Source organism: Carassius gibelio, chromosome A4 (genome assembly GCF_023724105.1).
Source record: "Carassius gibelio isolate Cgi1373 ecotype wild population from Czech Republic chromosome A4, carGib1.2-hapl.c, whole genome shotgun sequence".
In the NCBI taxonomy this organism is placed as follows: Eukaryota; Metazoa; Chordata; class Actinopteri; order Cypriniformes; family Cyprinidae; genus Carassius; species Carassius gibelio.
The window spans coordinates 31,837,667-31,853,702 of record NC_068374.1 but is presented as its reverse complement, the minus strand read 5'-3'; the positions used below and the strand labels follow the sequence as shown (position 1 = coordinate 31,853,702).

The window sequence follows — 16,036 nt, the reverse complement described above, 5'->3', positions numbered from 1 at the left end:
CTTGCATTCAGGAAGAAATGGACACAGACACACAAACAAAATAAACAGACGACAGAGAGTTCGCTGTATGAAACAGACCATGTTTACTTCACTGATTAAGAGAAATAAATATCTGCAGTACAAAGAGTTAAACGGTCAATTCACCCGACAGACGGGACTGTGAGCGTCTGTTTCACGGAGGCGGAGCTTACAGAACACGCACTCCATGCGTCACGTATACACACGCAATCACGCACACACCCACGCACGCATCTCCAGAAACAATCGACTCCGATTTTACAATATTAATTAACATCTGTCAGTAAAAAAAAAAGTAATCTTAAATCTGATATCTTCTGGGTTCTTCATGTTTATAAATGCTGGAAAAACGAAACATTGGTCCAACGCTGCTGTTAAAAACTCTTTCGTTATTACATTTTTTTTTCCTTTTTATACACAAGTTTCTCTTTTGAATAAAATCAAGCACAAATGTGGGACAGTCGGACTCCAACATGCCACATTAAGATACCATTATTCACAGAAGGGTCAATATGTAACAAAAAAAAATATCTTAATACTGTTAATGAAACTAGCTCATCTTCATAGCCATCGTTTGCTTGGAGCAAAGGGTTCTGTAAAGTTACAGATCTCTATTCTCTCACACATATAACCTCACTTTCTCGCTCTTTTACAAGCGTTGCACGCACTCAGAAACTACAGAGGAGCTCTATTAATAGAAGAAACTGGTTTTGATGATGCCTCAGGAGCTCTAACGATAAAAGAAAAATTAAAAACACATCTGGAATACAAGAACTTCAGTTCCAACAGGAAGTTATCACTCTGAATGAATGCAAAAGAGGGAAAAAATTAAGGAAAGATGGTTCTCAGTTCAGAACGGTGAGGTCACAAAGTTCCTGCTGGTCCAGTGTTAGTTTTTTTCCACCCTCTTTCTGAAGCCCACCTAGTCGAGATGGTCCCTGGTTCACGTGACGTGGCCTTAGAGGAACAAATCCACATATTTCTTGAAATGATAAGTTAAAATTTGAGGTTTTGGAATGAATATTTTGAGTGTCGCTCGGTTTGAAGCGCCAGGAATCATGCCAGGAAAACCAAAAGCAAATTCAAAACACTCGTATAGGCATTCCACCTCTGTAAAACCAACACAACGACAAGACAGCTGCGATATCAACATTTTTCAACAAAATTATAATTGTTCTTTTTAAACAAAACATAACAAAACCTTGGGACTGATGTGTCCGCAACAACTGGGAGGGTCGCCCAAGAGTGAGGAAGTTACGTAGAGACAGTAGTCAATTAGCAGCAAAACAACCCCTCAGTCAATAAATATATACACGCTCACACACCCGAAGCGTCACACGGGGGAAAGGGAAGGGGGCATCCAGATGAGGCCGATGGGCGTTCTGGCTCAAGGCTGCATGCTGGATAGCGGGACACTGAGGGTGGGGGGAGGGGGGGGGGGGGGTACAGCGGGTTCGGCAGATCCCCTTCACCACGCATGCACACACGACAATCACCCTCTCTCTGTGAGCTAGGGGGGACTAAATCTGTTAGTCTATACAACACAGTCACGGAATAATCGCTGTAGAACTGATCCGTCAAGTGTGTGTGTGCTTGTGAGAGTGTATGAGAGTGATGGGCAAGAGCATGAGGGAACGCAGTTTAAAACAGCATGCTCTGCCGTCTGTTCTTGCTGTTGCCTGTGAGGAGAGAGACAGAAGGATTAGTGTGAAAAGGAGGAGAGAACAAGGTGTACAATATATATATAATTTAAAAATGATATAATGTATATTTTTGGATAATACATATTTGTTATAAATGTAAATAATAAATGCAATAACATTTATTCACAAATATATTAATTATATACAATTTATATATAAATAGTATATGTAAATATATAAAAAAATTAATTTAAATGTAAATAATTTTTAAAGCACATAAGGGCTTATTTTTAAATAAAAATAGATACTTTTCTAAATACTTTCACATTAATCAACAGCTATTGGTCTGTATGAACATTTTCCCCTAGTGTCTGTTCCAAGAACTACTGACACAATTGACACTGACCCAATACTGACTGACTACTGTAAGAGCATCTGAATATGAATATGAATACAGATCACGTATCAAACAAACACACACCTGTCTCTGGGTACGAGGAGTTCCGGTAACCGGGGTCCCTCTGAAGCTGCACTTCCTTCAGTGTAAATATGGATATGTCTGCAGAAGCACAGCACAGCACATCATGAGAATGAGGATATATGATTTATTTGATATATGTGTGTGCGCATGTATATAAAGACACTCACTCTCTGGCAGTGTGTGCACACGCATGCCCAGACTCTTGAAGTAGGAGTGTTTCATTGATTCATCTGCAGAGATCCTCTTCTTGGATTCATACTATGGAGAAAAAAATGTAAATAAAGTATGAAAGCTTTGTTAGATTAATAAAGGGTACTTTAATTTATCATGATGCTTTTAAAGGCTTAATGGAAAATGAGAGTGTTCAAGATAAAGTAATGGAAAAATTTATAATTGTTTGTATGTATTTAATACAATTCATTGTTCTGGCACATTCTTACCCTTAGAAAGGACAATAACAGCTCTATTCCTTCAGTATCCAACCTGTAGATGGGAAGGGAGGGAGGGAGAGAGATGTGACCATCGGCAGGTTGACAAATTAGACTGGCAAATGTAAAGAAGGAAGCAAACAGCCTCAGAAATTCCACAGGATATCCTGCTTTAGCACGTACATGGATTTCTAACACACACACACCGTAGCATCCGCACACACACTCACACACACACACACAGTCACAGGCTTTGAGGTCATGGTCATTTGTTTTGTGTGGCAAGACAAACACAAGGAAGCCACCGCAAAATCACTGAGCACACAAACTCATCACAAACACACTGTATGAAAGAGTGAAGCAGCACCTGTACAGACACACAGATAGAGTGCAGCTACCTGGGCGCATGATTGATGAAGGGCTGAGGCTTGTATTTGGGGAAGTTGTAGGATTTGAACTCTTCGATGGACGAGATGCCGGGCCAGTTGTCCTCTGTGGGTGTACCTGTTTCACACAAAGCCAAAATATCTTCATTTAGCACATAGCGAACACTTTCTAAACAGAGCTGATGTTAATGCATGTTAATGCTATGAACTGATATTGTGTCCAATTTTATAAATACAAAATGTTTTTTTTAAAGTATCCACAATATCGATTAAAGAGCATTGCTAAAATATGATTTAAATGTATGCATTTAGCAGCTGCCTTTATTAAAAGCAGCTTGCACTGCATTCAATGTATTTTTTGTAATCAGTTGACTATGACCTTGGCGTTGCTAGAACCATGTAGTACTTGTTTGAGCTACAGGGAGAAAAAAAAAAAAAAAAAGTTTGATTATAGCTTAAAAATTGCTTAACCTGTTAATTGTCACCCCGTCCCGTATACGGGACACCTACGTTGACTATACTATATTACAATCAAATCTAATCTAATCTTGACAAACTATATATCGTTGGAAAGGTTTAAGACTCCCAAATATATATTTTACCAATATTTTTTGTTAAAAATTATGTAGGAAAAGTAATAGATTAATTTATGACAAGAGTGCACCCTCAGAAATCTACATTACAAAAGGAGTTTTGACCTTTGTTTAAAAAAAAAGACTTTATTCGTGTCCTTTTTCTCTATCACTTTTTAGAAATCATCAGAAGTTATATATCACTTGAAAACATAAAATCTCAAAATTCATCCTTTAAAACCCATTTTAAAATCAGACATTGCATTACCATGTAAATGGTACATCAAAATCATGTTACAAAATGTTTTCAGTCATGAATTATAAAAATTTAGGTTTGTATCATGCACATTCAAGTCTATCTTCAAAAACATTAGTGACAGTTAACAGGTTAAAACCTCCTTTTCAGGTCTTTTTTCAGAGTTTAAAATAGTTCAAAAATAGTAAATAGTATTTAAGTTCATTTAAACTAATTTAATAATAATACTAAAATAGTTTAAAACCTCCTTTCCAGGTCTTTTTTGCATCCTCATTCCAGGAAGCACAGTTTAATACATAAGTGAGTGTCAGGTAGACAGGATTTCAGCTGAACTGTGGTAACCTACTGTACCATGTGTGTGTGTGTGTGGACAGCAAGCATGGCAGCTCAGATGGTTGCAGTTTGTTTTTAAAGCAGGTGAGAAGCACTTCTGAGTCTGAACACCATGACACGTCTGGTGTGAGCGTGCGCGTGTGTGTGTGATTAATGTCGTAATGTCTGGAGATGAAGTGTGTGTTTCATCATACAGGCTCTGAATTTAATAATTTAGTTGGAGAGCAGGGTGTGAGCGTGTGTGTTTGCTCACCCAGTAATCTGAAGATTAGATGCAGCTCATCTTCAACGGTGGATCCTGGGAACAGCGGCCGACCTGCAGCCATTTCATAAAATATACATCCAACACCCCTGTGACAGAGAGAGGATAAGACAAGAGCACACAGTACAGGAGAGGACTGATTGTACATAAATCGACAGACACACTCACCACATATCGATCTGTGTGGAGTACTCAGACGATCCCAGTAGTACATCAGGAGGTCTGTACCATAAGGTCACCACCTCATTAGAGTAAGTCTTCGTGGGAACAGACTTGGCTCGTGCCAGACCTGCAAACACACACAAACATTTGTTTTTTTTTAATTATATTTAAAAAAAATTATTATATAAATCTTTATGTTCAACAAAAAATAAATGCATAGCATATTGTTAATGAAAAATAAATGACAAAATAAAAATGTAATGTATACTTTGAATGTCAAATATTATAATATTAAAATAAAGTATATAAATGTATATTCAAATTTGTATGCATTTGACATTTTACACTTACTGTTTATATGTAGAACTAAACAAATTAATACATTTCTAAATTCATAATATAATGTACTTGTATAAAAAATTAATTACACAATATATCAAATAAGTATATAATTATTTATATATTATTAAAATATAAATTTATGTATTTTTAAAATGCATGTAATATAAAAATCACATACATTTTAATTTTATAAGTTAATATATACTTTTCTAATTGATGAACATTTATGAATTACATATGAACTAATGAAACAAAGTACACACACACACACACACACACACACACACACATATATATATATATATATATATATATATATATATATATATATATATATATATATATATATACACATACATATTTGTAAATACATAAATGCATAATATAATAATATATTTTTAATGAAAACTTATGTATGTAAATAAAACATACATACAATTATATAAATATAATATAAAATATTTATAACCCATTTTCTAAAGTGCAGTTAGTATTAGTGATAGTAGTGATGAAAAATGAAGTACATACTATATAAAATATATTACAGTACATGTTTTATCATTTATTTGAAGTCATAGTGTTACACATACCAAAGTCAGCCAGTTTGAGTTCACCCCTTTCATTGATGAGCAGGTTCTGTGGTTTCAGGTCCCGGTGCAGAACCTTGCGTCTGTGGCAGTACGCCAGTCCTCTCAAGATCTGGAACAGGAAAATCTACAACCACACATGGAGTGCCGGTTAGAAGACCATGTGTTGCATTGCACTGATAACAAACCAACCGTTAATGTTTATCCATTTGGTGTTAAATAAACCGATATGGGACAGACCTTAACATTGTGCATGCTCATGATGTTTCCACAATCATCCATGTACTGCTTCAGATCCTTATCCTGCAGGAAGCCATAAACAGAGTGAGCAAATGAAACAGAATAACACGCAGAGGAGCAGTATGGGACGTTCACTCACCAGGTACTCAAAAACCAAAGTGAGGGATTTGTCCGTGTGGACAATATCATGAAGCGTGACAATGTTGGCGTGCTTTAAATCCTTCAGTAATGACACTGAAAGACAGAAAATGGCAGATCGGTCAGGGCAATATCAACGTCAGTATCTTGGCATCCAAAGAGGTTCTGAGGAGAGATGAGGAGAATGAGACACAGAGAAAGAGATTCCTTACCCTCTCTAATAGCTGTGCATGGAGCGCCCTCCTCGTGCTCCAACCGGATCTCTTTCAGAGCTACCAGGTTGTCCGTCAGTTTGCTCCGCCCCTTGAAAACGGTGGCATACGTCCCCTACAATACAGTTAAAGTATCAATTCGATTTTAGAATGCCAGTGTTTTGGAAACAGAATTTTGGTTCTCAGAAAATGTTTAAGGTTCATCTAGGCTTTTTGTTGAAGTTATACACTAGGGATGTAGTTAAAGGATGAAGTATCAAACAATGTTATTGGTTTAAAAAAATATATAAAAAATAAAAACCAAAACAAAGTAAAATGAGTGAATGAATAAATATTACTTCCCAATTGTATGAAAGAAGACAAAGAAGAGATATAAAGTATCTTATGTACAGTAATTTCCTGAAATTTGTTAACAAATACTCTCAGTTAAATAGATAAATAAAAAAATAGTACTTATATCTTACGTATAGTCACACAAGGGTTGTATGCAATAGATTTATGAATTACTGAAACAAGTATTAAACAATGTTATTGGTTTATATAAAAAATATTATATCCCTATTGTACAAAAAACAAATAGTACTTTTTATGTACAATCACACAAGTTTTACAGTAGTTATCTGATTTATAATTTGTTAAAAAAAAGAATCAACAAATGTTATTGGTTTAAAAAAAAGGAAGTTAAATAATCATGACTAATTAATTGCACAACTTAGAAAAAGAAACAAATTGTACTCAAAATAAAAATTAGGTAAGTGCAGTGAAATGATATGAAGACAGCCATCAGTGACCATGACAATTTCAATAACCTGCTTATTATCAAACATGTTCGGTTTAGAGATAAATACAGCAGACAGACTGTCCCTACAATAGCAGAAGTTTATGAAACTTCTGTGTGATGTTACATCCACTTCATTAGGTGTCCAAAACCACTGTTGAATCATTCATTACTTAGTACACTTTTAGATGCACTTTTCTGACCAGGCAAAATATCGTACCTCTCCCAACTTGTCCAGTTTGATGTAGGTCTCCAGTTTCCCAAAGCCGATTTCTGACTATAAAAAGAGAGTAGGAGAGAGATTGCTTCATTAATGCGATCTGGTTAATGCTGAACAGGCCTGCATGTGTTCAACAGACCTTATCAGTGAGAAACACGTGTCTGGAGTGTTGCTCGCTGTCTCTGATATCTGCAGCCAAAATCATTTCCCAGACAAAGCCATTAATCACACACACACACACACACACACACACACACACACAGTATTCAGACTCCCATGGGCACCAGGTGGCACTAGAATGCCAACATAAACCTCCTCTCCTTTACACACATTGAGGGTTGGATGGAGGTGGGGACGACTTAGATGGATGACAGCTAAGAACAATGGATGCCAAGAAACTCAGATGCGAAAGCAGGGGGCTTTTCACATGCAAAACCCAGCATGTATGCGTCCAGCAGACAAAGAACATGGTATGTGTCTTTGTGCTCAACTGAGAGCACGACACAATGTTTGTAGCGACACACTGGGTTTCTCGTCCATGGGCTGGATTTATCTGCAGCAGTCCATGTAGTTTTGAAAAGCTTGCTGTTGACTGTGTACTCATTAACTAGAGCTGAATATTCTGCAGACGTAATCTTTCACTCTTAAACGGCTCTCCCTAAAAAAAAGTCCTTTAGTCACCCTCATGTCAATCCCAACCAACCCCTTTGACTTTTTTTCATCCATGGAACACAAAAGGTATTCAGAACCGTCTTTTGCATTCAATAAAGTATGTACCACGAGTTTTGAACCTTCAAAAAAGCACTTTAAAAGTTGTCCATACGGCTTGTGCACTATATATCTACAAGTCTCATGAAGGCATATGATAGTCTTGTGAGTTATTCTATGTGATTCTCAAATCTCATTCGATTAGATCACATTTTGTAACCAATCGTGGCCCACAAAGTTATTGAACAGCTTCAGAACACTCCTGATATAGTGGAAAAGACATGGACCTCATAATTGTCATAAAATAAGAAAGTTATGACAATTTTTGGAAATATTTGAGAATAGCAATTTTCTTTGTGGAATATTTTTAATCTTTTATTGGATACAAAAAAAAAATAGTTTTTCTTCTTTTCATATCTTTACATTTGGTGGTGAAACAGGACCTGTATTAGTAATGTATTTGCAACACAGAATTGCACAAATAATTGTGTTTTTTTAGGAGTTTGACTGATCCTGGTTGTTGATTTCATTGCATTGATGAAAAGAAACATCGCAAAAAGTTTGTTTATTTATTTATTTATTTTAAACATTTATTTAGTACAACGTGAGGTTGATTAAATGCTGACAGAATATTAATTTTCAGATGTACTGTTCCTTTAAATAGATATAAAACACTATATTTTTCTTTGATGAAAAAAGAACAGCATTTATTCAAATCTTTTGTAACATTATAAATGTCTCTAATGTATATTTTGCAAATCAAAAGTATTATTACAGACTGTAAACTTTTGAACGATAATATACATTTATCTTTCTCAATGTTAAAAGCTAATTCTCTCAGCGTGACAATGTCTTATATTATGTATATGTGTATATTATGAAACGTGATATATTTGTGTCGGAGATAAAATGCTACTTCAATGAGGAGGTGTGTCATGTTTATGTGCTTAACAGAATAGCATTTGTAGTTAAACCATGTTTAATGTGGTTAAACCTTGATGAGGAAGGGTTTATTCACGCGAACTCACCAGCGAGGCTCTACGTGACCGCCGGCTGAGGGGTTGGTCGAACGGTGGGCTGCTCAGCTGCAGCTTTTCAAGATAACCGTCAGGAATCCGGATATCAGCAGGCAAAGACAAGCGTTTATTCAGGTCCTGAGAATCAAATCACACACACATACTCAAACAAGTCAGTCGCAAGGGACAAAATAAGCTCCGTTCTTATCAAAGATTAATAACTGAGCCTTGGTGAATATTCATTTGGTGTGCATATCTCATCTAAGAGAAATGTGTGTGTGCTTGTTTTAAATAAGATTGTGTGGCTCCATAAAGCCATTTTCAAACCAAAGCATTAGCATCTTCCATTAATAACCCTCCATCACGCTTTGAATCTCCTCTATTTACATCTCTCACTTGCATGGCTTTTTTTCTCCACCCACAGGCTACTTTTAAGAAGCTTGCAGCATGAATAATCTCATTAGTCCCATACTGTACATGTGTACAAGTAGAGCTTGAAAGAGGAGTGAATCATTTAACACACACAAATTTTATTTATTTATATATATATATATATATATATATATATATATATATATATATATATATATATATATATATATATATATATATATATATATATATTGCATCATGACATTTCTAATAAGATTAATATCAACCAATTTATCTTAAATTAAGCACATCTACAATTCTCATTACATTAATGCAATAAAAATCGTGCTACTATTTTAAGAGTTTAGACAAGATGATTTTCATGTCACTTTATGAGAATCTAATGAGAATCAACGAATCTGAGAATAATGAAAATGACAAAATAAAACATCTAGATGCATGTCAGAGTATTGAGGAAAAAATAAAAATGACTAAAATAATAATAAGTAAATAAAATAATTAAAAAAATGTATCATAAGATCTCACAAATATGTATGCAAAAAAAATGCATTACAAGAAACTATCCAAGCCTTGGTGATTAAAATATATTTTTAAACCAATGAAACTAAGTACAACAAATTCTTTAATGACAAACTTCTTCATTCTTTATTACTATTTATTTATAATGTAACTAATTAATTATATTTATTTTTTATTACTATATATGGATATTATTTTATGTTATTACATGTTACAGCAATTAGATTTTGGTGGCAAAACTAGCTTAAATACTCTGAAAATAATGTGATAAATACATAAATTTCTTTATGCAATTTCTCTTTTTTCCCCTCTTAATGTCTAAGGAGTAAAATGTGACCTGACACCACTTTATAAGATTAACCAATACATTGTTAAATGAAATCTATGTATTCATTGGCTTAAAAACAGTGTACGTAGTTGCAGTGACCCAATTCATACAGCAGGGGGCAAAAGAAGACCGGAGACAGTAAGAGTGATGAACACGTGCCCAAATAACTAGCTTGGACTGAGGTTTGCAATTAAAAGCCCAGAATAAGAGCTTTAAATGCTTTATGTGTGACGTGAGTGTCGTGAAGTATTCAGGTTAATTCTTAAGAAAAAAAAAACACTTTTCTATTTCAAAATCCTCTAACAATGTTATTCAAACCCTCTTTTTAACAATCTACTGCAGAGAAAATAATAGACAGTGCAAATGGAAGGAGCAAGAACACATAGATAGAATCCATTCCTTTTTAGATGATTGTGTGCGGTACGACATAAAGCCAGATATTAATATCAAACAGCAGACCAACCTTGCTAGAAAGACGCAGATGTTAATGATTCGAAAATCACAGTCTGACACTGCGAACCAAATGCAACGCCTGTTTCCAGTGCTTTTCCTGGAAATGCCACATGATGCATCAAAATAACGGCTAATCAGAACATATTTGAAGTTCATTACGTAGTTATGAAGAGTGGGATTTTGAAACAATGAGATTTCACAGTGGGCAGAACTATGAAATCTATTAGCATAGACATAGAACTATTTAGACTAAAAAGAAACCGGTTTGATTTACAAAATGTTATTTGTTGTGGTTGTGGCTGGATAAGACAAAAACTAGGTAACTGACATTAAAAACCCAAGGGCTCTTGAACTGCAGAAGCTCCTCTTATATAACATCTACACTTGCCACAAAACCTTCAGATTTCTTAAGAATCGGCATGGAGGAAGGGAAAGAGAACAGCCGACAAACAGGACGTGGGAGAAAATAGGAGAGGATGAGGGAGAAAACACACCAGGAGGAATCCCTCCACCTACCCAAGGCCAAAAATAAAGCTCTTAGTAGTGACACATCCCCCAGTCTAAAGCTCTCAAGGTAACGTTAACCACATGCATGCTTTCTGCTTCCTCCTGTGAATAAATGAGCGTGTGGCGGGTATGTGCTGCTGATTAATTCATGGCCACACACGGTCTGTCTTACCTCCATGGATATGCGGCGGTGACTTCTGGTGCGGAGACACACGCCGGTGGGCGATTGCACTTCGTCCGAGGACGTCCCTGAGGCCTGATCGCTCTCTCCATCTGAGCCCATCTTCAGATTCTCATGAACAATGTCTGGACGAGAGGAATAGGGGGTTAGGAAATGAAAATGTGTTATTTATGTGGTGTGAGGTGCTGCTGCTCTAATGGAGGAGTGAAGGAAAGAGTTTCTGGGAGCTTTTATTAGTGTATACACATGTACATGGCTGAATCTCAATACTTGCAATAGTTCCCATTTACTTACACTATAAAGGAATGCATGTTTGATTATAGTTAGGCAATTCTATGCGATTCATTTGTTTTAATAACACAAGCCATTCAGTCACAAACTGTAAGCATTTACAAGTACAAGTACATTTTTATGCCGTTTTTATCTATTATGAAAAAAAAGGATTTATTTCACTTTATTTTGATACCCGTCCTCTATTTGACTTTTCAATTTGTAATGAGTAAATTAATAAAATAATATAATTTGTATTGAATAAAAAAAAAGTTGAAAGTGATTTACATTTTTTTTGTTAAATATTGACAACTTGACCAATAAATAAAAATACTAAATATTTTTAAAGAATTTTTTTACATTTTGCTTTCTTAATCCAAATGAAAGTCATCAAAGAGTTGATAACAAGGAGTCTTTTGAATTAATTTTGAGACCAGCCTCTTTGACACAAAAGGTAAATGTAAAAAAAAAAAAAAAAACTGAAATACTATTATTATCATATTATAGTAAACTGACTAAACACAATAAACGTACTATTTAGGATAAAGTGTGGGTGTGTGTGTGTGTGTTGGAAAAGCAACGTGATTCCTTCATTTCAGTGTAAAAGACCTCATTCATCCTAATTCCCTTTAAAAACACCCACATTCATACCCGTGTACATAAAACGACATATACACAGCATATCAGGCTGAACGTCTGTTAATAATTTTCCCGCAGTTCTTGATATTCATGAAAACCAGTCAAACATGACACAGACACACACGCTCTATTCACATTCACCTATGCCACGATTCCTGAGAAAGACACGGATTACACCGAAAACAAGAGCGTTGTGAAGGGATATGCACTGTCCCATGTGCTTTTTGTTTATACAGCACTTGTGTGTGAACTATGTCCTCAACTCTTCTCGATTACATAAAAGTATGATCCGGCTTATCGGAGCTGTCCTATGGGCCAAATCATGATGTAATCAGGGTTTAAATACCACATGCACATTTTCAAATTGAAAACCAGCAGCCATGAATTAAGAGTCCCGTCCAGTCAACATGTTCATGTGAATGTGTGCAGTCTTTTAGTACTTGGAAAAGGGGTGGCTTAAAGTCAACAGAAAATAAAGATGTTCCGGAATAAGAGCGATTACTGGGAACTGGGAAGTCTAAAAGTGTGGTCGTGGCTCTGTAGTTTTATGACAGCCTGTTTGCTGCTGTGCGGCCCCCTCCTTCCTCACCTCATAAGGAGGAGTCCCCCAAGGGTGACATATCAGACCGCTCTTTTATCTGGCCGAGGCAGTAAAAAGTACCTAACCTGAGGGCCATTCATTATAGCACATCTGTCTACAGTTTGTCCACTCTGATGTCTTCAGACCAGAGGGGGAGAGGTGAATCTTGCAGAAACTGTCCGAGTCATATTTACACCAAAACCACAGAGAAAACCACAAATGTATTTTTTATAACGAATAAAGCAATGACAATATATTATACCCATTAATTATTATTACTGAGATAAATTGTTAATATTGTTGGTATACATCAAGGTAGCATTTAATATACTGAATTTATTGTATTCTGAAAATAATATAAAGTGAAAATAACATAAGCACAAAGGCAGTAGCCCAATAAAATTGGTCTAATATCTTTGTCAAGGTACAAGTCCTCAAGTCCAGCTTTTTAATTGACAATGAGAAAATGAAATAAAAAATAAATAAAATGTGGGAAATGCCATTAATTTTATATAAAAAAAAAAAAAAAACAGTGTAAAAAAATCTTAATGCTATGATTTGGCTTAATTAAAATTAGGCTTCATTGTTTATGTTTTTATTATGTTTTTTTTTTCTCAATCTTTTGACTTTGGGGTGAAACATGACCCGGACATTTCTTCTTCGAGAGCTGAGGAGAGATCAAGTTTCTGACTGGTAATCGCTGTAGCCTCATTTCTGCATCCCGTTTCAAAAATGAAGTCTTTGAAACAGCGAGACGGTGTGTGTGGTGTGAAAGTGCAGGTAATGTGCCCACTTTTTTTTTTATCTGACATATTGTGAGATAACGAGTCGCTCTGCCAAATAACGCCATTTCCCTCCGTTCACTCTCTCTCCCTTTCCTGCCTTTCATCTTCTTCCACCTCCTCCTCTTAACATCAGAAGCGCTGTGCTCTTTCATTCAGTCAAGCCTGAGACAGCCTCACTTGTAATTCTGTCTGTCTCACCCCATTGCTCCGTCTTCTGCTCTCCTCCGCTCTTCTTTTACACACTAAAGCTGTGAAAGTCTAGAATGTGAAGTGTTCTACTTTTCCAAAAAAGAAAAAAAGAAAAAGTGTGGCACGGAAAACTCCTGCAAGAACGAAAGTGGGTCAAACTCTAATAAACTCCAGACTGTCTTTGAAATCACTTTGACTTGAAATGCATCCTATTGGAGGAAACTCGAGATGATAATTTATTGAATGCATTTACATTACAGCTTACAAATTCCAAGTTCACAATCAATGGCAAAAAAAAAAAAAAAAAAAACAGAAGCTCTGACATCACTGTTAACAGGTAAGAATGTGGAAATGGGGGCTGGACGCGTCTGGACTTGTGTCTGAGATGCTGGTAAACAATAACCTCATGTATAGGAAGCTCCACACATGAACACACTCACTCTGAGAGCAGCCTGACGGAACCCTTTAAATGTGACACACACTTCTTTTTCGATCGCCTCCCACTGACCTTCTTGTGACTCACTTCCTGTCAGTGTGTGTGTGTGTGTGTGAGTGAGTGAGTGAGTGAGTGATCGCCCACATATGCAGTTGCACGCATGCACACCGGAGTTAGACATGACTGCTCCCATGACGTCAGAGAGATAAAGTTGAGCGACCCACGTTAAATCACATACCAAGATTCTGCAGAACTCTGACTGATTGTTTAGTATAACTGTAAACTATTTTAGAGAGAAGACTTCCTTGCTGGCAGTCAAACACATTAAATAAAGTGAAAGTGGGCGTGGTCTTAGCAAATTTGGGTTGTAGGTGAGGGTGATCCGAGTCATTCACGTCAATGTATGTTCCATCCACACAACTCCCAAAAAATATCAATCATTAACCAACACAAAAGACTGAGTCAAATATTTAGAACATTAATACTAATACATCATCAGAATGACAATAAAAAAAAAAAAAAAACATAGACCTGGCTCTTACCCACCTAGAAAATAAAGACTCCTATGTTAGAATGCTTTTCATCGACTTCAGCTCAGCATTCAACTCAATAATCCCACAACAGCTCATCAACAAACTAAACCTGCTGTAATATATATATATATTTTTATTTAATTCTAAAAAGCTTTTATTAAAATGATAGAAATCCTGTAATAATGTCTAGTACTATTCAAATTCTGTAATAACTTCATTTATAATAGGTTTACAATTATTCAAAATGTTTAAATATTACAATTCATATCCAGTTTTTGTTGTTTTGTCAAGTCTAATGCAATGGATTATTGTTGCACATTATATTGAACAGTCAGAATGTTAATGGAGGCATTTTTATCTTTTTAAAAAACGTGTTTCATGCTGAATCCTTCTGAATAGGTCTTTAAATGGTGACTCTTGAAAACAGCCTGTAATGTGTGTTATGATTGGTCACTCACCGAGTCGGCTGCCGTTTCGAGGCATGGCCATGAAGGACCCCAGACTGCCCCCGATGACACTGTGCGGTCGGCGCAGGGGAGGCTTCTTAAAGGAGCCCGTGTACTGGTGCAAAAACGAATGCATGCTGTGGGACGAGGGCGGCCGGCCGTTCCTTACAATGGGCTCTGAAATAACAACGAGAACTCCATCAGTACACACATAAAACATCTGTGTAATTGCATGAATAGATTTATATCATCACAGAAGTGAAGCAGTCAATATTTAATTAAAATCTGTATTTTTCTACATGAGGTTACGCTGAGGTCAAAGGGAAGCTACAGCAATAAAGGGAAACTGGCGACTTTCTAGAAACTGGAGATGTCTTGACATAATCACCCATATATCTTTCACTTTCTATCAAGCTGAGTGATGCTGGGAAGGCAACACTTGCTGTGCTTTTGACTTTTAATTGAAAGGCAAGCCAGACATCGCAAAGGTGTTGCTATAGCAACATTTAAACCAATAGGAAAGCAGCTGTTTATACTGGAGCCATCTGAGCCAATCAACACAGGGCATGATAAAGCAATCAATCAAACTCAGACAATCCATACTCAAGTTTTAATCAAAAGGCAAGTTAATCATTAAATAGCCGTTCATATGACAACACACATGTGCCTATCAGATCAAATATAAACTGCACAACTTTAATCAATGACTGTAGAGGTTATATAACCTGCGCACTGTGTGTGCTCGCGTGTGTGTGTGTGTGTGTGTGCACCTGTGTCCCTCCCACCTGTTTCTGCTCACACCACCTGCCCAGTCAACCAACCCCTTCTTGGGCTCACGCTCACACACACACACACACACACACGAAAAAAAAACAAAAAACAAAACAAAACCGGTACACACACAGCACCACAGTGCTACTGTATTACATAAGGAGATAAAGAGCTGCTCTCTGGGACATCGTAATCTAAAACTCATTCTAGCCAAGCACACTCAG

The 16,036-nt window shown here is 36.3% G+C and overlaps 1 protein-coding gene across 1 annotated transcript in view; it reads right to left on the bottom strand.

Annotated features, from left to right (window-relative positions):
• Nucleotides 1-59: 59 nt before the first annotated feature.
• LOC127977392 (cyclin-dependent kinase 17) overlaps nucleotides 60-16,036 on the bottom strand; it is a 45,899-nt gene continuing 29,922 nt past the window's right edge. The window contains exons 3-17 of the mRNA XM_052582283.1: nucleotides 15,054-15,218; nucleotides 11,155-11,288; nucleotides 8,795-8,920; nucleotides 7,059-7,115; nucleotides 6,061-6,175; nucleotides 5,850-5,944; nucleotides 5,711-5,773; nucleotides 5,474-5,597; nucleotides 4,548-4,668; nucleotides 4,371-4,468; nucleotides 2,969-3,074; nucleotides 2,583-2,625; nucleotides 2,310-2,400; nucleotides 2,143-2,220; nucleotides 60-1,697 (exon numbers count right to left, since the gene is read on the bottom strand). Of these exons, the coding sequence (XP_052438243.1) occupies nucleotides 1,660-1,697; nucleotides 2,143-2,220; nucleotides 2,310-2,400; nucleotides 2,583-2,625; nucleotides 2,969-3,074; nucleotides 4,371-4,468; nucleotides 4,548-4,668; nucleotides 5,474-5,597; nucleotides 5,711-5,773; nucleotides 5,850-5,944; nucleotides 6,061-6,175; nucleotides 7,059-7,115; nucleotides 8,795-8,920; nucleotides 11,155-11,288; nucleotides 15,054-15,218 (1,454 nt within the window). The 3' untranslated portion in view covers nucleotides 60-1,659. The remainder of the gene's footprint in view (nucleotides 1,698-2,142; nucleotides 2,221-2,309; nucleotides 2,401-2,582; nucleotides 2,626-2,968; nucleotides 3,075-4,370; nucleotides 4,469-4,547; nucleotides 4,669-5,473; nucleotides 5,598-5,710; nucleotides 5,774-5,849; nucleotides 5,945-6,060; nucleotides 6,176-7,058; nucleotides 7,116-8,794; nucleotides 8,921-11,154; nucleotides 11,289-15,053; nucleotides 15,219-16,036) is intronic.